At 39.2% G+C, this 23,468-nt stretch overlaps 2 protein-coding genes across 5 annotated transcripts in view; one reads left to right on the top strand and one right to left on the bottom strand.

The window, feature by feature from the left end:
• SPATA7 (spermatogenesis associated 7) overlaps positions 1 to 4,045 on the top strand; it is a 34,234-nt gene extending 30,189 nt beyond the window's left edge. For both annotated transcript variants that reach the window (XM_040067898.2, XM_040067897.2), the window contains 4 exons: positions 89 to 142; positions 1,401 to 1,478; positions 2,826 to 2,883; positions 3,233 to 4,045. In XM_040067898.2, coding sequence (XP_039923832.1) covers positions 89 to 142; positions 1,401 to 1,478; positions 2,826 to 2,883; positions 3,233 to 3,709 — 667 coding nt within the window. In that variant the 3' untranslated portion in view covers positions 3,710 to 4,045. The remainder of the gene's footprint in view (positions 1 to 88; positions 143 to 1,400; positions 1,479 to 2,825; positions 2,884 to 3,232) is intronic.
• A 6,091-nt stretch (positions 4,046 to 10,136) lies between these two features.
• Positions 10,137 to 23,468, bottom strand: part of PTPN21 (protein tyrosine phosphatase non-receptor type 21) — a 44,432-nt gene continuing 31,100 nt past the window's right edge. For 2 of the 3 annotated variants that reach the window (XM_040066133.2, XM_040066134.2), the window contains 6 exons: positions 22,511 to 22,648; positions 19,982 to 20,203; positions 18,647 to 18,775; positions 18,102 to 18,336; positions 17,412 to 17,572; positions 10,137 to 16,595 (listed from right to left, as the gene is read on the bottom strand). In XM_040066133.2, coding sequence (XP_039922067.1) covers positions 16,467 to 16,595; positions 17,412 to 17,572; positions 18,102 to 18,336; positions 18,647 to 18,775; positions 19,982 to 20,203; positions 22,511 to 22,648 — 1,014 coding nt within the window. In that variant the 3' untranslated portion in view covers positions 10,137 to 16,466. The remainder of the gene's footprint in view (positions 16,596 to 17,411; positions 17,573 to 18,101; positions 18,337 to 18,646; positions 18,776 to 19,981; positions 20,204 to 22,510; positions 22,649 to 23,468) is intronic. The other variant, XM_040066135.2, reaches the window with a different exon arrangement.

Raw genomic sequence — 23,468 nt, 5'->3', positions numbered from 1 at the left:
CATGGCTGCAGAAGAAAATTACATGCAAGGTGGTATAAAAGGGGTTTAAAATGTTGTTCTTTTTTTTGCCCTCTGATTTTCTGATTAGAGAGACATCATGGCATCCTCAGAAGTCTTCACCAAGGAGGACTGTCAGTGCTGAGTAAGTATGCTTAAACCATTTTTCTCCTCATTCACAACATCAAACTAGAAAGCTTTCCTCAAAACTGATGAACTTGAAACATATAATACTTTAAAAATTTTATGTGATCTAAAAACGAAGAAAATTCATATACAGTGCCTATAGTTTGTTTCCATTTCTTTTTAGATTTGTAATCTCTGAAGCAAATATTGGCAAATGAAATACCAAATTGAAAGGCATTCTAACCACATTGCTGCACTGAAATTTGATTAAAATTAGAAGAGTTTTGAGTTATATTCAGAAACACTAATGCTTCATCAAGTGGCCTTGGAAAAGTCATTTAATTCTTTGGTTTAGGATAGGCTTGTGTTTGCCTAACTTAACGCTTATAATAAAGATCTCAAATACCAGCTGTAGGTAGCTTTCTTGACTATAGAGGGAACCAAAATGATAATCTTTAGGGATGATAACAAATTTTATGTAATGAAAATCATGGAAGATATATTCAATTTTTTATTTTCTGTTTATTAAGGCTCGAGAATGACTCAATAGAGTTTGGTTGGATGCTTTGGGAGACTTAGAAAGATGCTATGAAAGAGAAACAGTATTGAAATATTTCCTTTTGGGGTTTTCTTTCCTGTTGTCTTTCAAGCAGACTCTCCAGGAGAGTGTCCAATTTAGAGTAATTGGCATCAACAACTCTTTCAGAGGTATTAAAATAGAGATAAGAGGTGAAAGTCACGTCTCACACTAACAAGATTTTGTCCATGAAGGAGATATGTTGAAATGAGTGGATGCTGCCAAATAAGCAGTTAAATCCTTCTCAGCTTCTGTTTCGGACCAGCAATTTTCAGCTGTAATCAGGTTCTCTAGAAGCTCCCTTGGAAGCTTTTACACAGAGCATCAAACTGCAATTGTACAGTTCCCAATTAGCTCCCCATTCTTGAGTGCAATGCAGGTTGGATTGCTGGATGCTTGCCAAGATTCACTGATTCCTCGCTTGGGATTTCTGCTACTTTATACCACAACAGAAAGTTAGCATAAAGGCAATGCACCATGCCCACCTTTCTAACAGTCTCATATTTTGCAGTGTTTTCTTATTACCTAGATTGAATGAAAGGCTTAGTTTGTCATGATAGCCTTACCTTTCGTGAAAAATAACTGCTGATACAAGAACTATAAAATTTTCTTAATGGCCTTTCCTGTGAAGGTGATTAAACCTACTAAAATGTGTCATATGGTAAAGCATTTAACATTGGGGTTTCTATTCTCTCTGCAGAGAAGAGGAGCTTTTATATTTAACTTTCATTGAAGATGTAACAAATGAAATTCTTAGACTTGGGTTGTTTTCTAACAGGTAGGTTACTGTTGTTTTCGATTTTGTAATGCTATGTCAGAAACCTGTAAGGGAAGTAGTGAAAAGTAATAATTTCTTTATACACACACATACATAGTTAGCCCTTGCTTTTGTTTTGTTTACTCTTCTTTTTTGCTTTATGTAAGGGGAACTAGGAAATACCTTTGGGTCATTGACTTTGATCTGCTGCTATGTACCATGAGATAAAAGCTACTGTTAAAAATTGATCTGGAACCCTAGGTGGAATAATACTAAGATCTCATTTTAGTCTGCAACATCTGTTTTGCTAAATAAACCAAGTTACTGATCTTGTATACAACAGGTCCTTTGTCCCCCTTCTGTCCTTCTTCCTGTTCCAATATGAATTCAGTCTTCAGCTTGGGTTACCTTCTCTTTCAGTCCACTAGCTGCTAAATCAGATTTTTTTTTCAATATGGTACTGTTTCTTTGTAATAAAGAACTCTGAATTTATGCAAAAAAAAAAAAAAATTGCAGTATTTCTGTACATATACAGAATCTTAACCCATTTTTGAAATTCTGCATTCAAGGCAGTCTAATTTCATAATATCCTTATCTTGCTCTAGGTTGATAATGTTCTCAGCTGTTTTTCCTACTCTATGCACTCTTACTTTTTTCTTCTTATGTCGAGGCTTCAATGAGAATACTAAATACACCAAGTAAAAAAATTAATCTTCAAGAAATCTTGAAAGCAGTCTCCCTCTAGCTCTTCTACAGTAATGTTTTCTTCCATTAGAACCTTTCTTGCACTCTTTTTAAAATAATTTCTCATGTAAGCTAGGTTAAACTCGCTTGACTTTCTGGCATTCTGTTCCAGTGACTGTGTACTTCAGTTGTCACAGAACACTTTCTTTACAGATCTTTTTTTTCTCATTCAGCCTAAGAAATGGAAGAGACTCTCAGGACTGAGGACTTTTCTATGGATTTTTTTACTGAAGCTGGATTTTATTTCTTCTGTGTATTTATTCTTGTGTGTAGCAGCCACTATGGTGCATCCAAGAGATTTTGGACACTTCAGCATGCCAGTAGAATCACCACTGGATTGTTTATTTCTCCCAGCACATAGGCCCAAGAGCCCAAACACACAAATAATTTTGCTGCCAGTCACCCCACGATTGCCATGTGCTGCCCAAAGCCTGCTGAGGTCTGCCTGCTGGGCACGTGTCCTGTGAGTTGCTGACTACAGGTAGCCCTCCTTGTGACAGAGTGGAATTGAAATTAGAGGTGCCATTGAGCTAAGAAATGAAAATAAAACCTAGTCATTACGTTATGTACATCTGGTAAATGCTGTTTTTCGTCCTGTGAAATAATTTGGGGGTTTTTTTGCAGGGTTCTGGATCAACTGTTTGAGTGCCATATAGAAGCAAATAAGAACCGCCTTGATGAGGTATGTGCTGCCCTTTTAATAGTCTCTGCAGGTGATTTAGGTGAGGTTTCCACGGAGCAGGGCAAATGCACTGGTATATTTGAGGATAAAGGTAACTAGAATACTCAGTGAGGGGCCTCTCTTCTCCATAAATGAGATTTGCTCACTCATGGATCATGGCAGATCAGGAGTCACAGGTACAGTGACAAAGAATGGACAACAGTCAATTCAGTTTGGTGACACTCGGTGTTTAATTTAATCACTTGATTGCCAGCAGCATCCTTCTGTCAGAGTTAAGCCCCGAGTCTGAGCACTGCTCAGGTGCCATGGGGCTGGAGAAGTGTCATCCTTTTCTTCCTTCACCCCTTAGGGCAGAATGCGCCAGATGTTGGATGTGCTGAAATCAGACCTCGGCTGTGGCCAGGACAGTGAGACGGAGCTAATCCATGCAGGCCAGGATTCCTTGGACCCGCTGGATCTGCAGGAGCACGTGATAGAAGAGCTCGGGTTTACCAGGAAAGGTCACAGGCTGAGGAAATGTACAAAAAGTGAAGAATTCCTCTCAACCATGGACTCGTCAAAATGTGAATCACTGTCATGGAGCGAAGGGTCAGCAGAGACACAGAGCAGGGAAGACTCTTCAGAAGATAGCACAGAAATGAGGGATGCTGCGACAGAGTCTGAGTTCTGTGATGTGGAATTTGAAGAACACCCAGACACTTCACCCCGCCGCTGTGAGGCAGCTTTAAACTCAATTGCTTGTGACAGTGATTTGGAACTCAAAAAGGAACTTGATGAACTTGAGGCAGACTTTGCAGACCTTCACCTTTCACATAAGTATTCATAACAGTAACGAAAACTTACCTGTTAAACAGAGATAGAGCTCCTTCTGTGGTGAACTGCCATTTGTCAACCAGTAGTAAATTGTTTGGTTTATTTTCAGGTATTTCTGTTTAAAGATTACTAAGATCTCTCTAGCAGGATACAATTAATTGGGCATTAATCTGTATCAATTAGATCTCTAAGGATAAAAAGTCAGTTTTCAGAAGAATTTTGCATATTTTGCCTATAATTGTATAACTCGAAAGAAACTTGAGAATATTAAAATTAGAATTTTATATTTTAGAGCTGTAATAGTAAGTTATTAAATATTTATTGTTTTAAATAAATTAATTGATAGTGCGGTTGTTGTCCTGCTATAAAGGTCTGAGATTTTGTAGTCTGGAAGAATTCAACAACTTTATGTAAATTTAACATCAATGTCCTCTTCCAGAACAGACAAACAGTTCCACCATGTAGTGTATTATGTTACCACTTGCAGAAGCCCACAAATGGAAAATCAAACTATTTTACAAAATCCAACTTTTAACAGATCTATGTAGATTACTGCCTGTAGTTTTTATTTTCAGTTCTTAACTGAATGAGACTGTAAAGTTCAGTTTCTTGCAGGGATGACAGCCATGCATTCTGCATCAAGCTTTGGTTTTGGAAAAGGATTGAGTCACATACTGTTTAATGTCTAGAACTATCTAGAAGAAGATACTTCAGGCACCTTGTACAGCAAAAGGAAAAGAGGTGGTGTATTTTCTGGTTAAAGCTTATATTGCAGTTAGCACGTGCAATGCACGAAATCAACCCCAGTGTCATTGTTTAATCGGAGTACAGCTATTGCCTGACATTCCCGTTGATGCAGAACGAGCTCAACAGGTTCTGAGGAAACGTTGGCAAGTTACATTGTCTTGAGTAGGTAAGGAACTAGAAGTCTTAGGAACCTGGGTAAAGCCCATCCCCTAATTTCTCCTAGGGTCAGTTTTTAACCTTCCTCCTCCAAGGACAAGCCCAAGTTGTACCAGTTCTTACATAACAACTGCCACCAGCTGCCTCCCCTGCACCTCATGAGCCTCGACCAAAGCCTGTGATTCTGTCAGCCAGAGGACCCATTGCACCTTCCTGTAGACACAGACCAGTGCTTCACTTGTGAAGCATAAACTTTCAGACAAAAAAGAAATGTCAAAAAACAGCTAAAGGAAGCTAAAGTCAGAGAAAAACGTCTGGCACAATCGCAGCACTGCAATGCAGAACACGATTCCCAAAGAATGCTAAAGGCACTTTCCTGGGTCCCTTGTCCACAATAATAAATTGCACTCGTTGACAATGACAGGAGACCAGAGTTTATTTTAGTCCTGTACATGTGATGGACACCAGCCTTTCATCTGCCACACTCAGCTGGCTGCCTTGTGAATCTGACCTACAGTATGAGCGCTCTGGCTCACTGAAAAGCAAGTGGGATAATGTGAGGACTTCTTCATCCCCCCCATCAGAACCTGTATTGTTGAAAAGATGTTGGCCACAGGACTGAGTCAGTACAGTGCAGGGAGGTTTTGTCCTCAATCACAAATGATCACAGACCTTCCCCCATCCTCAAGGAAACTCCCTCCCTATTCCTTACCCCAGAGAGCTGAACAGAAGGGATGCCCTAGGAAACTGTTTCTATTTCACAAAGAATTCTGACACAGAGGGACTGGTTTGAAAACTAAAGAGCGTGGTTAGATCTATCCAAGTATGAAGCCACTTTTCTCCTCAGACAGGACTTCACCCACTCTTGGGACCCTCCATTCCAAGTTCTTCGTTCTTGGTAAATAATAGGAATTTTGGGGGGATTTTCCCTACCTATCCCTACAGTTGTGACTTTTACATCGTAAAAAATGTCACTCAACAAACTTTGGCTTCTTGTCAACATGAGTCTGATTAAAGATGATTAAGAATTTCACCATCAAATTCTGTAAATAAAAAAATACTGAAGGAAAACACCAGAGCAGTGGACCTCACAGAAAGGCACAAGTAACGACATACTCATTTCCTGCAATACAAGTAACTCAAAAATAAATAAAAACAGTTCCTTGACCATATTTCCTGTTGGTGAATTTTCTTAGCATCAGTGACATTTTTTTCTGGGTAGATGCAACTTAAAAGAGGAAATAAATTGATTAAAACAGACCTTTCACAAAGAAAACATCTGTCTGCCTAAGCCATAAGGGTGAACATTTATTGGATCCACGGTGAACTATCTGGTAAAGAACCAGAGAGTCACACACCCCAGTATCCTGTAACTGGAGCAGTAAGTCCAGTCCACAGAACTGGTTTCTCTCATTGTACAGGCACTCCTATCAGATAGTGGGGAAAAACATTCTAGATAAATGTTATCTATATAAAATCAGTGTATCTGCAGATCCAAGAGCAAATTCAGGCTGCCTTGGACTTAAGACTTCCTCTTTTCTATTCACATTTACTTTAAGGTGGTGCTTAAAATGTAAGTTGTTTGAAGACCATGATAGGCAAGCCTGATCCACATCACTGATAAGATTAATTAACACAGCAAGGTTTGGGGACTTTTTCCGAGGGTTTTAGTTGGTTTGGTTTGAATTTTTTTCTCTCATTACGTTTTACTTTTTGTTATACTCAAGTCTCGGCACAAGCAGTAGCAGATCAAGGCAGTCACACACTATTACATATCTGAGTCCTTCAGATGTAGCAAACTTAGGAGCAGTCAGCAGTGGTGATCTGCAACATACTTTTCTGCCCAGATTCATGCGGGCCATGAGTACATGCACCATAACACCAATGTTTTGGGTTTTTTTAATAGACAAAAGCCTGCTAGTGTTACCCTGCTCTAACAAAATCTTTAAAGCTACAGTTCTGTCATCACTGCTCTTTTTTTCAAAGGTAGGATTCTGTTTATTTACAAAGCAGAGTGAGGCTTTTGGTCATTTGAAGTAAAGATTAATGGGATCAAAGAAAAGGGTGCTTACAAGTCTTAGGGCTGACCAGAAAACAACCTTCAAGCCATCGTTTTATCCTTGATCCATGCAGTGTCTAAAGCTCTTACAGAATTTTCATTTAGGCTTAGCTGCAGAATTACTTCACGATCTTCTCTGCATTTCTGTACACCTTTATAGCTATGCAAGAGTAGTAAGAATGATGCAGCTTAACTGACAGTACTTCATGATTCAAGTACAAATGGATCCATCAGACAGTGGGGAAAAAAGGGCTGCTTTTTCCTCAGCAATGTTTTGTGCAACTTTTATGAGTAAGAGAACTAGAACATCAGCATAAATAAAAATAAGGCCCAGGAATTTCATTTGTAGCCCCTAAGGCAGACTGTTCCATTGCGGTGACAGCACAGTTTCTAACCAACAAGACATTCTAATAATGCCCTTTAGTGCACAATTACTGTTCCTGTGTCTGAGTACCTGGGAGAGGTAGCAACCCCAGGATAAGCCTGGGATAAATAGAAATAGCAATGGAAATTTAATGTTAAAGAGAAGGAAGAAAGGACTGGCAAAAGAGAGATTGTTATGGATTCCATCTTTTAAAAAATAGTGAGACCTATTACTGGGTAGGGCACAGATGCAGAGTAGGGATTTAGGTGCCGCTTGTTAACACTGGCCTTCAAATGTATTTTAGAGCTCCCTCAATTTTTCCACCTTTGTATCATAGCACTTGTATTTGAGACCTAAAAGTTTATGTGAAGGGGAAGAAACCACAAAATTGGAACTCCAGGTCTACTTCAGAAAGCTATGGCAAAGTCCACTATCCCACTGTAATTTTTGACCACCCAAGACAGGAGCGTACATCGGTAAGTAAGTGCAGGGCACTGCAGTTGTGTGATGTCTCCAAAGCCATCAACCTTTTTTTTCTCTGGCACTTCTGAGGCACTTAACCTGCTGTTCTCAAGAGCTGACACCTAGTGTGTACACAGTTTACAAGGAACAGAACAGCAACCAGCAGTTTTAACAAAAACCATCTCTTACTCTCCAAAACAATCAAACCAGATACAAGCTGTCCAATCTTCCTGTTTCCTTAAGTGAAATCTGCTTCATTCAGAAAGAACCACCTTCAGTTTCTATTCCAGTAGTAAAGCATGTGATAACGCAAACAGGTGAGCAGTAAATTAATCTGCCCCAGCCATTGCTCCAGTATGGGTCACAGCCAGTCAAGGGATCCAGTTTCAAAACCTGTAGCAGGTCGTGGGCCAGCGGAAGTTGAGTGTGTCACAGGGACAAAGCATCACTGGGAAGGGATAAGAAGAATCAGCAGTTACCACTGGCGTGACAAATCAGCTGAGCTGTAGAGCACCTATAGCTCATCTCCATTTCAGCCACCTTAAAGAAAGCCTAGAAGGACTCCAGGGTGTCATGCAGTTGAGGAGTTGCAACAAGAATTGTTAATTCAGATGAAGGGTACCAAGGTTAAGGATGAAGTGTCTTGGGCATGGGACTTTCTGTTCTCTGTAGAAAGTCTCCAGCATAGCTGGGTTCCTAATGGTACCTTTTAGTTTACCCACTGAGCTAATTCTAGCTGACAGCAAAGGGCAGGAGGCGTGCCTGACAGCCAGGTGACAACAGACAAAACTTCACTTGCACTCAGCTTTGAAGCCATGACACTGGCCTGCAAAAATGTAGGCTCTCAACCCAACGCCACATTTTGGGCTGGAGGAATGCCCGCCATCCCCACAGGGCACCAACACAGGCTGCTGCTGCTGCTGCGCCCTTGCTGCTCTATAGATCACAGGCTGCAGCACACACAGGTTCCCCTGCAATCCTTCCAGCCCTACCACATTGGGGGAATGAAATCAGACCTTGGGAAGGGCAAGGAAAGGCTAAATAAATGGAGTAGGGAGGCCTCTGAAACCTGAGAAACTCAAACAGAGCCTCAGGCTGGCAGGCAACGGAGCTGTGCTGTCCCGCTCTCGTAGAGGACAGGCAGCGTGATCTGTAGCACGAGGTGCAGAGCTCTCTGCAGTAATCCCAAGAATTCAGCAAGCCTGTAGGGCTCCCCTTACAGTATCTGTGTGAAGTCTGCAGCATATCGTACATCTCACAGCAGCCAGACTGGTTCCAGATGAGTAACACAACTATGAGGTGACCCCAGCTCTTCCCAGTATCCATTTCTCTCACTCATAAGCATGCTCATATGCCAAAGAAGTGAAGCAACGTGTTAAAGGCTGTCACATCTCCTGTCAGCCTGAGAATTCCTTGCAGGACCTCAGAGGTGTAGCCTCCCCAATCAGAATTTCAGTTCAGAGGCATCTGGCACCCTGCTTTTCCCCAGTGTTTGACACAAGTGAAACCAGAGATGATGCAGATAGGACAGTTTTGAAAGCTGATTATGAGGCTTCCCAAAAGCTGGGCACAACCATCTAAGATAACAGTGGATTGTAAAAGAAAGAAGAGCTCCTGAAACTTTCATCTTGGTTCTCCCCTCCCCAGACACAAGCTTGCATAATGGCTACTCCCATCCCACTCTGACAGTTTTTAGTCTTATACAGGGAGTTTCAGCCTAGACACCAGTCTTTAAAGGCCCTTGCTATGGCTTTCCATAGAATGTGTCATGCCCCTGACAGCCAACTCTGGGTACCAGAAGTCTCAGACGGGGATTTTACACTGGCTGGAAAATAACAGCTGCAGTTTAAAAGCATTTGGATTTAGAGGAAATTTAGATTTCTGATGATACCCTTGCCAGAAGTTGCTCAGGACATTCCCCAGCACTTGAGAACTAATCAGACAAGTACAGATGTATTTATGGTATGTAACTGTCTTACCTTAAGCTGATTGATGCCTTCAAACTGAGCACACCTAGAAGACAAAACTTTAGTTAAAAGCCTGATTGTTTCAGATGTAGCTAGGTGGACAATGCTCCAGACATTTAGCAAAGACGAGGGAAATGCAATTGTCCATGTGAATCAATAATGTCCAGCGTGCAATTCTTGTATTCACCTCACATTCACCTGCTGTACCAGGTGTGCAGAACAAGCTATTGCATTACCTCCGTTTTTAACTCAATGCCAATTCTAGAATGAAAATAATTTCAGTGCTGGTTGTTGGCAGCAGTTCCACTGATAGTAAGCACACAGTCAACTTGTTTCTTCTCTCACATGCTTTTGGAAAGGGTTCTCCAACTTTCAAAAGTTTTTCATCCCTCCTACACTTAAATGTTAGAGGGAAAATGGAAGTTCAGTACCAAAAACAGCTTTAGAAAATGCAAAACATTGTGGAAAATTATGACAGGGCAGCAGGCAGAAGATTTTCCTGCCACAAAGATGACACTAATTAGTACTTGACAGCACAAGTTTTATACCCAGTACTTGTGGGACATAAGAAGAGGTATCACACCTTTGTGAAATGAAGGCAAAGTCCCAGCCTAGGGCTACACATGAACAGTAAGTTCTTGGGTTTTTCCTTTAATAACAGAACAATAAAAACTCATAATTGCTTCAAATATTTATTTCCATGGCAAAAATAGACTATAATATATTCATTTCACATATATTACATTCAGTAATACAAGCTTTTCTGTCTATGAAACACAATTTATACAGTGTTTTACAAACCAATTTCAGTTTTACAAGAATTAAAGCTGGTTTGATTATACATTTTTACAGTATTGGTGGCAAGACAGCAAAAAATAGACATGTTAACCACTAGCTTAGTACTAGAAATAATACTTCATGTTTGCTACTTTTAAACAAAGTCCCATTTAAATCCTTGCATATTGGCTCAAGTGAAAACTGAAGAATATGGAGACAGATCCTGTGTTGCTCTGACACTAAGGACTCAATCCTACAAAACTGCTGATAGGATTTCAAATTCCTGTTGGCTTTTAATGAATGAAGAGGTATCAGCAGTGTGCAGGAGTGTACGTCCTTGCTGATTTGCCAGGTAAAGCCTCTTACATTTCCATTCAAGTGCCCCCAGAAAAGCCACAAAGAGGGCAGATAAGTTAGGTATTTCGAAGCAACTTAAGCAAGTATCTTTGTAAAGAGCATACACACCATGTCTGTCAGAATTATCCAGGATTAGCAAGGTAACAACACTGGAGGATTTTACAGGGGTTTTCTTCATCAAATTTCCTACCATTCTAAAAATTAATGGCATTTACAGTGTCTTTAAAGTATATTAAAAGAAAGTTTCCTAATTTTACCTAAATATTTCCAAATGGAAAAACAGCATTTAATTCCCTTTATAAAAGTTAGGCACCTTCTGAAACTGTGCTCATAAAATTAATAATTTGGTAGTTTTGATTGCTTCATATCTGAACCAAAAGGACATTACATTATCTACAGACTTTTGACTTGCAACAGGCTGGGTCAGTTGTAAACTCTGTTCATTAGATTTTTTACATTTGATTTCTATCTTCTTAAGTAGAGCTGAAGAATAGACTTCAACAAAACAAACACACTTGAGGTTATTCTTCACCACTGAATGCAGCATGATGTGGAAAATAGCAAAGAATAGAACCAAAGGCTATTTAGCAACAGTTTTTCGAAATGCTCATTGAAGTTAACAAATCCTTTTTTTCTTCCAGCCCAGTTAGACCTTAAAGTAACATGTGATGCCAACAGAGTGCACCAAGTTAGCTGGTCCCGAGCAAGATTGTACTAAGAATTTTTTTTTCTTTAACTTCTCTTTTTACAGACACATTTGCAACAGCAGTTGAATGTTTAAGCTTATTTTTCCCTTACCCTAGCACAGTATTACACTGTTTTAATGTCACTGCACTGCAACAGAACTTCTAACTACATGGTAAATTCCACATTTCAAGAGTCTCATTGTTAGCCCAGCCTTAACTTGGTGCAACTCACACCAACTGTAAACACCTGGCCTCATTCAAAACATAGTTAGACTTTTGAATCATCTCACCTGCATCCATTAGAAATTATCACTGCAAAATTGCAAGTATGCCTATTTCCCCTGCATTTTGTATCTGTAAAAGCAGACTGTGGTTTGAAAAATCTGACCTTTAATAAGTAAACAAAAATCGAGCTGAGAGATTGCATTCAATACATTTGGAAAGGAATATATGTAAAAATAACAGAGCCTCTGAAAAAATATTTGGAGTTTTAAAAATCACATTTTAAAAAGCCAGTAAAAATAACACCTATGACTACATATTCACTTACCCTACCATGCCATGAAAAACATACCATATGACTCAAACCCTACTAGCAGCTCTACTTGGGATACAAAACATTCCAAATCCTCCTCCAAATGCCTTCTGCCACTCCTCAAATCCTCACTCTCTATGTCCAAAATTTTGTACTTGCACAAGAGAATTTATTTTGACCTGTCATCTACTTTTTCTTTGAATGCTGTACTTTCCTCTATGCACATTCCTGCTGCATTGTTTTGGTTAATTCTTCTAATCTGTTTTTAAATTTAAAGCAGACGTGCATATTCGTGCTTCAAGGGCCCAAGCTTTCATTGGCAGCAAGCCCATTTTAATTCCTACAGCATCATGAAGAACTGCAGGAATTTTGCATCTTGCAGGGCTGGACTCTGGCTTCTGCGACTTCGCACTATCAGAAAAACTCCAACCCTAAACACTAAAGCACTGAGTTCTTAGCAACTGAAGGATTGATTCTTTTAAACTGATAATTTGAACTATTGAAATAGAGCAATGGGCTCACTGTTTTTAAGTCTAGGGATTAAGTAATGCCATTGATATTAAAACTGAGGTCTCATTCCACAGCTATGATTAACAACCCTGCAGTTTCCAAGTTTGGTCCAGAAGCCATCGAAATCTATGAGCCACTCAACTTTAACAGCTGCTCCAACACAAAATAGGCAGCAGGAGCAGCAGCCTCAGACTTATTGAATTTAAAGGAGCCATTTTGGAGAAGGTTGCTCCAAGTGTTGCCCACTTCAAAAAGAGATACACAGGATTGCAAGAGGAGCCAAATGTAAAACGTCCACTTTAGTAAAAAATTATTTTACTTTTATTTTTTATTACTGTATTTTACTTTTTTTTCTAAATGTTGGTGATGACTTAGAGCAGCTTTTCATCCATAGAGATACAGGAACACTGTCTTGGTCACTTGCTTTGAAGTAAATTTCTATTTCTACGTATAAACCATAGCATCCTACACTTTTATTGTTCACTTGTGTGAAAGGTATTCCAATGAGAGAAATACTAAGGCATAAAACTTTTCCTGCTCGTCCTGGGGGACAGCAGAAAAGGAGAGCACTGCTGTGCAGGCTGCAGAGGCTATGCAAAACTCCCCTGTGCACCTCAGAGCTTCTCCCTCACCCAACAGGGCCTGGGGGGACCTGCAGCCTAAAGCTAACCCAGCTAAGTCAGTGACATCTTTCTGATGGACAGGGTTCTGACTTAGCTTCTTAGAGAAGAGGTTTTAGCTCAAGACTACAAAGATTCACTGGCCAAAAAAATCTCTCATCAGAGCAATCAAGAAAAAAATCAAATATGCAGAAGTCCTTACTACAGTTTGCATGTTCTTCTCCTGTCTCTTCATATAATTTGATCCTAGAAAGCATCTCCTACCTAGACAACAAAAGACCACCAAATCTGTCTCTTGACAGTATATAGCACCTTTATTTGTCCCTGAGAGCTCTGACATCCCTAGAGATCAGCATCATCTTTGCCACTTGCTGCAAGAATCCTTCATACAATTTTTCTTACTAAACAAAATCCATTCAAACCTTGCATAATCATCTGATTTCATCCCCATAAAAACAGATGCACGTTTGGCAAAATTGGACAGGCTTTTAGAGAAATTTTAAGTTTCTTGACAAATAAGTCTACCTCTGACTCACACTGTGACTGGACTTGGACAGTGGATATTCTTATAATATCTAAAACTTCATGAAGCACCCAGCACAACTACATCGTAAAATGCATCCCTTTTCAAGGCTCAGAACAAAAGTGCTAAAAACTGAATTGTATTTTGTAAATTAATTGGAAATCTAAACAATGGTTTAAAAAACATCTTTTAAAGAAAGTTGTGAAGTTTAATTTCATTTGGTATCTAGAAGAGAAACTGTTCATTTTCAATGCTCACTAGGAGCCATATGCTTACAAACAAATTCTACAGTGTTCAGTAGAAAAACTCACATAAAGACAAGTCAAATAAGGTCAAGTCTATTACTGCAAAAACAGACTGCCGATGGACAGAACTGGAAGCTGAAGGGGAGGAGGTAGCAGTGTTACACTAAAAAAAAAAAACCAAGACTGTGACTACCACATCTGAGCACAACCACCTCTAAAAGTGAACACAACTTTTCAGCTAAATAGAAAAATAAGCTAAAAGACACACACTTCCTCACCCACCTCAGAAAATCCCATAAATACAGGATTAAATTGCTTGTTATAACTGCTCCTTTTAATGCCTTGCAGCTGATGTTCTGTCTCAGGAACTGAAGCTCTGGTTGTCCATCATGTCATTAAAACTGCTTCTGAAGATCACAGTGCAAAGCTTAGAAATTGAAAAAGTACAAGCTAGTTTTAGAGCCTGCCTTCCCATTCAAAAAGATTTCTGCAGATAGAAGTGAACTGTGGCAAAAATTAACAATGTTTTTAAAACACAGCATGATACAAATAGCTAATTATGTTTGGTTCTTTCAATACTTCACAGATATGTCAGATCAGTATGTTTGCAAGGTTTATATATAAAGAATCAGTCTTCAGTAACTGGTTTCCTCTGGACTTCCAGATTTAGATTTGGCAATTAATAGTTCCTGGGCATTTTATATAAGAACAACATTTCTTTTCCCTTGTCTGAAATATTCAGCCTAAGTTACACTGAGAGTACAACAAATCAGATTGCTTCCAAGCAGACCTGAAAGCACCAGATCAATACGGTATACCTAAAAGTAATATATTTTGTATAAAATGACATATTAGCACAATGCCATTCAGACCACGTGTTTAACTTCATGGAAGTAGCTTATCAGAGAGGAAACTGAGGCAACCAATTTATAATTCTTAATTCATGTTTCAGGACACAACTATTACTTTGAAGGGGGTTTAACAGTTTCCAAAGCCTTGTTAGAGACCAGAAAAATAACAGTTTCAGCACTAATAAACCTGACTTTTAGTTTCCTTTCACTTCACTAAGCAGGTATCAAGGGAAATGTACCATGTACCAATTAACCATGCCTGCAGGCTGGTCTAATATAGAGGTTTTTTTAAAATTAAACCAGAGATCTAAAAACTATAGCTCAATTTGGAATAGGGATTTTCAACTCAGCATCTCGAAATATTTGGAAAGGCAGCTAAAACCACGCTGTCCCCACTGAAAACTACAGAGGATTAATTAGGGATATTGTCATTTGAGCAGCCCCATGGGACAAAATGGGAACTACAGTAGGCTGCACCTGCCTACTTCAGGTCCATGCCACAGCCACTGACTCAACCACCTACACAGCTACTAAATTCCCCACATCTCCAGTGTTTCCTCTAAGAGCTCTTCTGCAAGTTCTCAAATGTTCTTCATTGCAATGCTGCACAGCATCAGCAAAATCTCCTCAGCACTAACAAAATAATCTGGAGGATTCTACAGAAATTTCCAGTGCTTTACTGGCTTTCTTGGCTAGGAACATTAACATTTTTTTAAGGTCATCTTTGCACTGTGTAAACCAGCAATCATAGCTGCCATTCCTCCTCCATTATGCTTCATACAATCATTTCCACTTCACCACTCTGCACCTTCCTACTCCCATTTTCTCTCACTTCATCAACTTTAAAAGCTCTTCTTAAAATAACAGGTTAGTAATGGTATATTACCAAATGAAACAATGCATGATTATAGACTCTATATTTAGCTACATAAATAACAGAGCAAAAAAAAAAAAAAAGTGCTTAAAACATTTGCATCCACTTTGATTTCAGCCAGTAAAATCAAACTGTACTCTAAATATATGAATAATAATACTGAATATGTACTTTCTCTCATCCATTTGCTTCCAATAACCTCATAGATACTTAAAGTGTTTTTCCCCTGCCTGTTGCAGGTAAACATGCCTCCTCTCAAATGAAAGTTATTAACAGCTACCATTATCTTTCACTTGTCTGTTCTATTACGTGGCACTACAACTACCTACCATCAACTTCCATAGGACTTTCTGCATGATTTTTGAAAAGTTGGTTCAAACATTTCAGTCTTCTCCTCTGAAAATATCATTATGTTTAAAAAGCTTTCTGTTGTGGTGGTTCATTTTCTTTTTAATTTAAAAATCTCGAATATAAAAATAACTGTCCTTAAAGCTTAAAATATCTAAGAGCTGCTAATTTTGCTAAGTAAACCGGAGGAAACCAAATGTCCATTTTAAAAAATATAGATGTATTGTTTTAAATACAAAACTGAAAGCAGAATCAAACTGCATAAGACCTTGACATTCCGAAGGGGCAGGTTTGTGACCCCACGTGCACCTACAGATTTTAGCTTTTGCACAGTCAACAATTACATTTCAAAACATAATGTTAGTAAAATTGTACTATATACCTCCATTCCATAAGATAATTGTTTTGCTCAGAGTAACACCACTCTAAAGAACTTGTGCAAATACTACAGACCAGTACAAGTAAAATCATTCCTTGATGCGACTGTGGCTGAACACAGGAAGAATTCAGTCCAGCAAAGATCCTGCAGTGCAGGGACTGTTACACTGGCTCACGTTTAACCATCACATGGCAGCCCTAAATGGTAACTCTGTGATTCATCATATGAAGAAAACACCAGTGAGAGCAGGTCTGGATAACTCTGATTTTCTTTCTGTAAACTCTTGCAGTCTCTTAGGAAGTGGCAGGGGTTAGATAAGTCTAGAACTTTTGAGAAACTGAATGAGAACTCCATAGACAAAAGTGTACTGAGAAAGAGTCTGCACCATCATCATTCTCTGCTGCCTCAACAGATCCAGCACTCGTGGGATGTCCAGCATCTGGAAGGGAAGAGCAAAACATTACAAGTGACTGGTGAGCAAGCAAACTGCCTTGCACTTCCCAGCAGGAGGTTCAGAGCAGTACCTTAGGGATCTAAGGACAGAATCAGCTGTTCTGATTTCAGCTCTGACAATTCATTGCCCTTGCCTGCAGTATGGAGTGCACTACACCACTGATCATCAGGGAAATATGCAAAATGGTAAAGTTACCTATCTCATGGGGTATTGGTCTTCACAAATGTAACGGCTGAAAAAGACTGTCACAGTGTTAGGAGAGGGATGCACAATGAAAAGTATGTTTGTTGAGTTTCAGTTGACATATTATATTATTAATGAACATTTTACAACTGTCCACTTCTGGCTAGAAGTTGATAGGACTGGTTTTATTGTATTAAACTACCACTTTGTCCTCTACTGAGACTGATATGCAAATACACTGCACTTAGGAACAAAATAATAAGAAACGGGGACTGGCTACAAAGCATGTTCTTGAATATTACCCATTCTAATCAAGGCAAGGAGCAGTAAAGTCAGGATGAAACCCTGAAATACGCTCAGTGGCCTAGGGCATATCTTGCTCCACCCAATGACTCAGCATCTTAGGGAGTCAGGAATCCAAATGAGCATTCCAATGCCTGGTGTGTGTGGGGGCAGCTCTAGAAGATTATTAACTTCTGTTGAATTCCCAACAACCATTTCAAGCACAGCTCTAAGGCCTCTCCCAACAGTTGCTCAGGCTGTAACACATTTTAGGCAGGTTATTTACTCTGCTATTACCTGACAGCATGTAAAGCACAAGAAAGGAGAAGAGCTCACCTCATTGTGTTCCAAGCAGGCGATCATGATCTCTGCCAGTATGACCACTCCTGTCCGTCCCACGCCTGCACTGCAGTGCACCAGGAGGGGAGGATTGGAGCTCTTGGGGTCTGCCGTGCTGTTCGTATGGCGCCGCACTGACTGGATCTCCTCCAAGTACGCTATTAAGTTCAACAAGGTAAGAATAATTAATTTGGGAGATGAAGCCCCATAAGCTTATGCTGTTATGCTGGATGACCACCAGAAAATAGTAATTTAACTATCGACATGCCACAGAGAAATGATACATTGTACAAATCACAGTCATACCGCAACCACAGCAACAGAGATCTGTAAGGATCATCTAACTTTGGTAAGGACTTCCTTGCCTTGTCCCCCTATTCCTACTAAAGATGGCTTGTGGCCATCCTGCTACTGCTGCAACATACTCAAATGTGTAGTATGGGGTGCAATTATGTTTTATTCTATATAGACTTCTGGTAAATTATTTGCTTTATACAGAAAAATATATAAAAGTATATTCCTGCAAAAAATATAATTCAGTATCTCTTGCTGGTGTGAAGAAACCTTTCACAATGGAATGCTTGGCATACTTGTCAAAAGTTACTTCATACATAGCAGCCATCTTAAAAGGTATTAAAAAACCACCACAAACCACACCCCAAAACAAAGCTATAAAATACAACTTACATAAAAATCCCTTTAAATCTTCTGGACAGCCATGCTCTGGCCAGTCAGTATACTGCAAATGCCAAACCGTTCTCTCCTGTCCTGTGAGAAGATGTTTAATCTTCAAACCTGTAGTTGCATAGCAGCCTGAGTCGGTACGGAACCGCGTGGTGATCTTAAATCTTCCATATGTCACGGTGTTGTGTCTTGAACCAAGACGTGGCCAGTATCTGAAGCTTTTTTCTCTCCCGCTTTCCTTTAAAGTAGAACACTTGCTTAACAATAAACCTAAGAACATTCATACAACTAATTCCTGTAGTAACAACTGCATCTCTCCTCTGTGGAGTAGTACTAGCGCATTATAGCCTCTTGCTGCGGAAACCAACTTTCCAGCAGAGAGTTCGCAAGCTCGCTTCTCTGCCAAAGAAATCAAGACAGAAAGGGGTCACCAGAAACTTATCTTTGATCAGTCTATTTGTTGGAGCAAAGATCCCCTTCCTCTAAAAGATTATTAAAAAAAATAATTATGGAATTTCTGGGAGAAACCTGACTCAATTTATACTCACTTCCTCTGCTGTCACCATAGCTATGATCGCAATCCCTTGTTCCCAGATCATCTGCCAGAAATCCTGACATGTGTTTTGCAAGGGGCCCTGCGTGGCAATGTAATCCCACTCTATGCCACCAACGGAGATCTGTAAAAAGAAAGAGATTAGATTAGTCATTTTTGAAAACCCTCTCCCCATTTCTAATGTCAGCCATTTGAAGATGCATAAAACAAAAAAAGACTGCAACACCACAGAAGTAGAAGCCCATTGTGAGTTATAAGTGCCTCATTTTTGGCTGCATCTTGCCACGTTAGATGCAGAAGGGACTCAATTGTAAAGGTTCACAGCTAAATAAATGTATTTTATATCATAAGCATCATGTAAGACTGAGAAAACAAAATTTCTCTTTTGTGAATTTAAGGTATGTTAGCAAATTCAGGTTTAGAGAAGCTTTCATACTCTGTAATGTATTGTGCTGTAAATATTATTACAGCATTATTACTACCTGTTATTTCCTGAAAAATAACAGAAGAAGGGTCAACATTTGTAAATGACGCAGAGAAAGTATGATGCCATGTCAGTATACAAACAGATTTATTAATAAAAGACAGCAACACAACTACAAGTGCTGCTTTGACAATGACAGCAACACAACTACAAGTGCTGCTTTGACAATCTCAGTTCTTTTCAGAAAAAGCATGAAGCCAACTGTAGTTGCACTTAGAACAGATAAACATACTGAAAAATGAATGAACTGCCTTCCAGGTTTTTGAAGTCGCCCTTCAAATTCTTTTAAACAGAGCTTAAAGAGTCAAGGATTGGGAAAGAGGGCAGCTGGAGGTTTTGAAAGAGCCAATTTCCCCCTGGCTCTGGCAGTTCCTCTAATCATCCAAAAAAGCTTAAGCTAGGAGCTAGCTCACTGCCCATTGTGGATACAGTCTAAGAGTACAGAAGAAGAAGAAACAATTGTTGTCACTGCAGCTCAAAAATATCATAGTCATTGCAGAGGATCCCAGTTTGTTTTAAACCTGTTTGCCTCCTTAGGTCTGGGAAGAATAGGCATGCCTTCTGTTAGCAGCAATCCCCAGAGAGGGAACAGACAAAGGAAAGAGTAGATCAAATCAACACAGAAGCAAAATGCAGAAGATCCCTCCTATAATTAACCCTCCACTATTCTAGGTGATTAGGAAAACAGGTTCCTGTTTTCTCCAAAGAAACCTCTGGAGAAGAAAAGAAAGAGAGAGAGAGAGATGGAGGGATTGTCACTCATCTTACCAAATGAAAATTGATAGCCAAATGCATTTTAGTTACCACATGAACTGGGAAATTTTTCTGCAAGAGTATTTCTCTCACCTTGATATGAGATGCATTGATGTAACCCGTGTTATTTTCTTTGGTTGGGACCAGCTCCACTCTGGTGTCATCATAAGGAAGGACATCCTGGAAGCGGTTCCTCTCAGCGTTTTCAGGCAGCCGGGCTATTGAGCACTCGCCGTCGATCAGCCTCTTCTTCTGAATGCGCTCGTATTCCGTGAACACCATCCCCTGCTCCAGCCGCTGCTCCAGCAGCTTACACTGCAAGACAGCACAGAAAACCACACAAAGTCACATTCTGAGCTGAGTCCATTTTAACAGAGAATTCATGAAGGGTAAAATGTATGTACTTTCTTCTCCTACATAGTTCTTCAATGCTTTTCCAGCCATTAATGCTTCCACAAACATACCAGAATAAATTAGAGGCAGCCCTAACCAGCAGGAATTTTGTTCAAGTGAAAACTAAGCAGCCTGTTATACTGCACTAGGTCACGATGATTTATGTGGATACTGCTGGTAAAGGAAAAATTACTTCATAGTTTCTGTAAAGACAGCCCAGCTAGGGAGAAAAAAATGGACCAACCAGACAGTTATGCCATCCTGCATACGGCTTCAAACACCTTTGATCCACCTGCTCAATATAGCAGGTGTCTAACTGACATCATTTGAAAGGTCTCCTTTAACCTTACAATAATAAGAAAAACCCAAAAATAACAATAACCCACAAACTTAGTTGTTTGGCTGAAGAGAAACTAGATTTTGCTTACAGTAGGAAAGCTGCCTTAGAAATTTGCTGCAGTTAAAGTATAAAGCTCGCTTTTTTTTTAATAGTATAATTCAATCTTTTTTATTTCATTAACTGTTCCCTCATCTCCTTTATTCTTTTGAAACCAAGTTGTTTCTAAATCGTAAGACACTTCTGGAATTTCTGCATCTCTTTGCCAACAATAAGGAGGAATAATATGTAAGATTTCAGCCAGAAAATTTAATCTATGTCACATGTTCCCAGATTCTTACAGCAACTGCTCTGCAGTATCAGGTCATAGAAGTGTCTTATGCCAAGTAAGTATGCCGAATGTTGCAGAGGAAGGTGTAAACTTCCATCATATGCAATTTGCACATCATTACATCAACTGTACAAATTCCTTTATTATCTTTAGGCTAAATTCACATATTTAAACTGATAATAACATGAAGCTGAGCAATGAAACAGGCACTGAATCAAAACTAAACTTATCTTCTAAAATACCTGCACTCCAGACTTTATGTCACATGTCTGCTTTGCATTGCCTCTTCTCAACTGTTTGAGGAACTACTCCAGTTTCACAGTACTTATTCTACCTCTGAGGCTGCCTGAAGAGAAAGTGTAGTGACATGACTTTGTCATAACTGGACTTTATGGTTTCTTCTTTGCCACAATGCTTTGGGCAGAGCTGGCTGAATACAAACACAGCTGAATCCAGTAAAGTCAACCCAGAAAGAGCTGATGGCTCTAGGTAAGAGTAAATAACCAACACAGGTACTAAACCTGTATCTCAGTAACACAATGTTAATTTCTGTCCCTTAGCATTTTAACCAATGTATATTTAGTTCAACACAATTTTTACTGAGTGATTTGCAATTAATTTTCTTGGTCTGTTCATTTAAACTGCAGCTGGTGAAAGCAGGACTTTTCCTTCAGGTTCTAATCCCTACATTAGATCCCTAGTGACTACAAACAGAACTGAACTAGAGGGGACCTGCAGGTGAGGATGCCCAACCACGCTCAGAATCAGGTTCTATAGAGACCACTGTTTGCAGAATGGGCAATAATCACTGTGTATTATTGGTGCATCTCATTGCTGCCTGGTCAGATGTGTGATGGCAGCACTGTTCTTCACAGCTCGTCACAGCCTGAATATTGACTGTATTTCACTTTCCTGCACTTCTTTAATCATATATGAGACAGGCTGAAGCACATTTACTTATGTTTTTTATCCTGACACATGGTGATGGAGTCTTATATTTCTCAAAGAATGATCCTCAAATTCTAAAACCTGATGACCTCTCATTGACCTTTTACTGAGTTTAAAATTTCAGCAGATCAAAGTCCATCTATATTTTATGGGCTCTACCTGAAGAAAATAGATAAATACAATCTGCACAAGTTGTATTCTGGGGTGCATTTTATCTGCAAAACTTAGTCCAAACACCATATGAATTACTAATAATTGCAAATAAAATCAAACTCACACTCAAAATTTTCACACCTTTTCACTCTGAAAAACCCAAAATAAAGACAGAAAACAGCATGAGTTGCACAAAAATATATCATTAAGTACCAGTTAATTCACTTCCTGTATGTTCAAAGGGTAAACTATGGTTGAATCACTGTCACCTTAAAGAAAAATCTGAATTACACCCAATACATCTACTTGTCAATCAGGAATCTTTTTATTTTGTTTCTATTTCTCAGCATTTGAGCTGCCTTTATATGAAGCATTTTACAGTCAATAAAATGTACCGTTCATAATAATGTGATTTTGAAAAACTGCTATGATAAATCAAGCATTAAAAACTTGAACATACTCGTTCATCATTTGTTGCTCTTGTTGATTCTTCCTTCCCCTCATCTGGCAGAGGCATTCTAGTCAATGCCAGTCCATTTAGGGCAGCTAGCTTCAGAGGCCCAATTTTTTTTGCATCATTTTTATTCTTTTTCATACCCTGCAAAAGAAAAGCTAAAACTTGTAAATATTCTTAAATACCTGAAGAAGTTATAAAACAGAAACCAGATGAGTTCAATGAAGCAAAATATACTTTTCTGGCCCCTTCTGTGAACAGCTCTGACCTTTTTCTTTGATAAGCACTGCAGTGAGAGATTAGGGTGGTGGGACTACATTCCTCCAAGGACACAACACTAGTCTGCCTTCATTCCAGACAGGTTAATGAAACTGCATGAGAATGACAAATATTGTTCTCTACAAAGCTCATGACTGAGGGTGTGAGGTGGCAACTTTGGATAATTAACATTCTTGAGCAGGCCTGGGATCACTTCCCAAACACAAAAATACAGCAGACTGATTCCTTACTAGACTATTCAGTTTGCAGGCACTTTTCTTCCCTACAATCAGGCAACAACCATATAACCTTTAACATATTTGGACACAGTTAAGCTTTTTACTAAGTTTGCAACAAACTTGACACACAGAACATGAACACAGAATTGCAGAAAGATTTGAGTCCTGGACTGGACCATGAATCTAAATTACGGAACTACCATCCATTATTTGATAAAAAATACCAAAGGGGAATTTCTATGAGAGAATCAATTCAGATTATTCTTTTTAAAAGGGTAAGAGGAAACTTCATCATTCCTGCTGTTGCTAAGTTTAATTGTTAACAAAAATACACTGAAAATACGAGCACATATGCTGCTGGAATGATAATCAATGCCTTCAAAAGTTAAATGGTGGTAAGAAATAGGAAGACAAAGCTAAGAGGATGAGACTGCATTTAAAAGTGAAGTGAACACAAACACAACAAT

The sequence above is a fragment of the Hirundo rustica genome, chromosome 6 (genome assembly GCF_015227805.2).
Source record: "Hirundo rustica isolate bHirRus1 chromosome 6, bHirRus1.pri.v3, whole genome shotgun sequence".
In the NCBI taxonomy this organism is placed as follows: domain Eukaryota; kingdom Metazoa; phylum Chordata; class Aves; order Passeriformes; family Hirundinidae; genus Hirundo; species Hirundo rustica.
The sequence above is the reverse complement of the archived record's forward strand: the minus strand, read 5'-3'. Positions and strand labels throughout refer to the sequence as shown.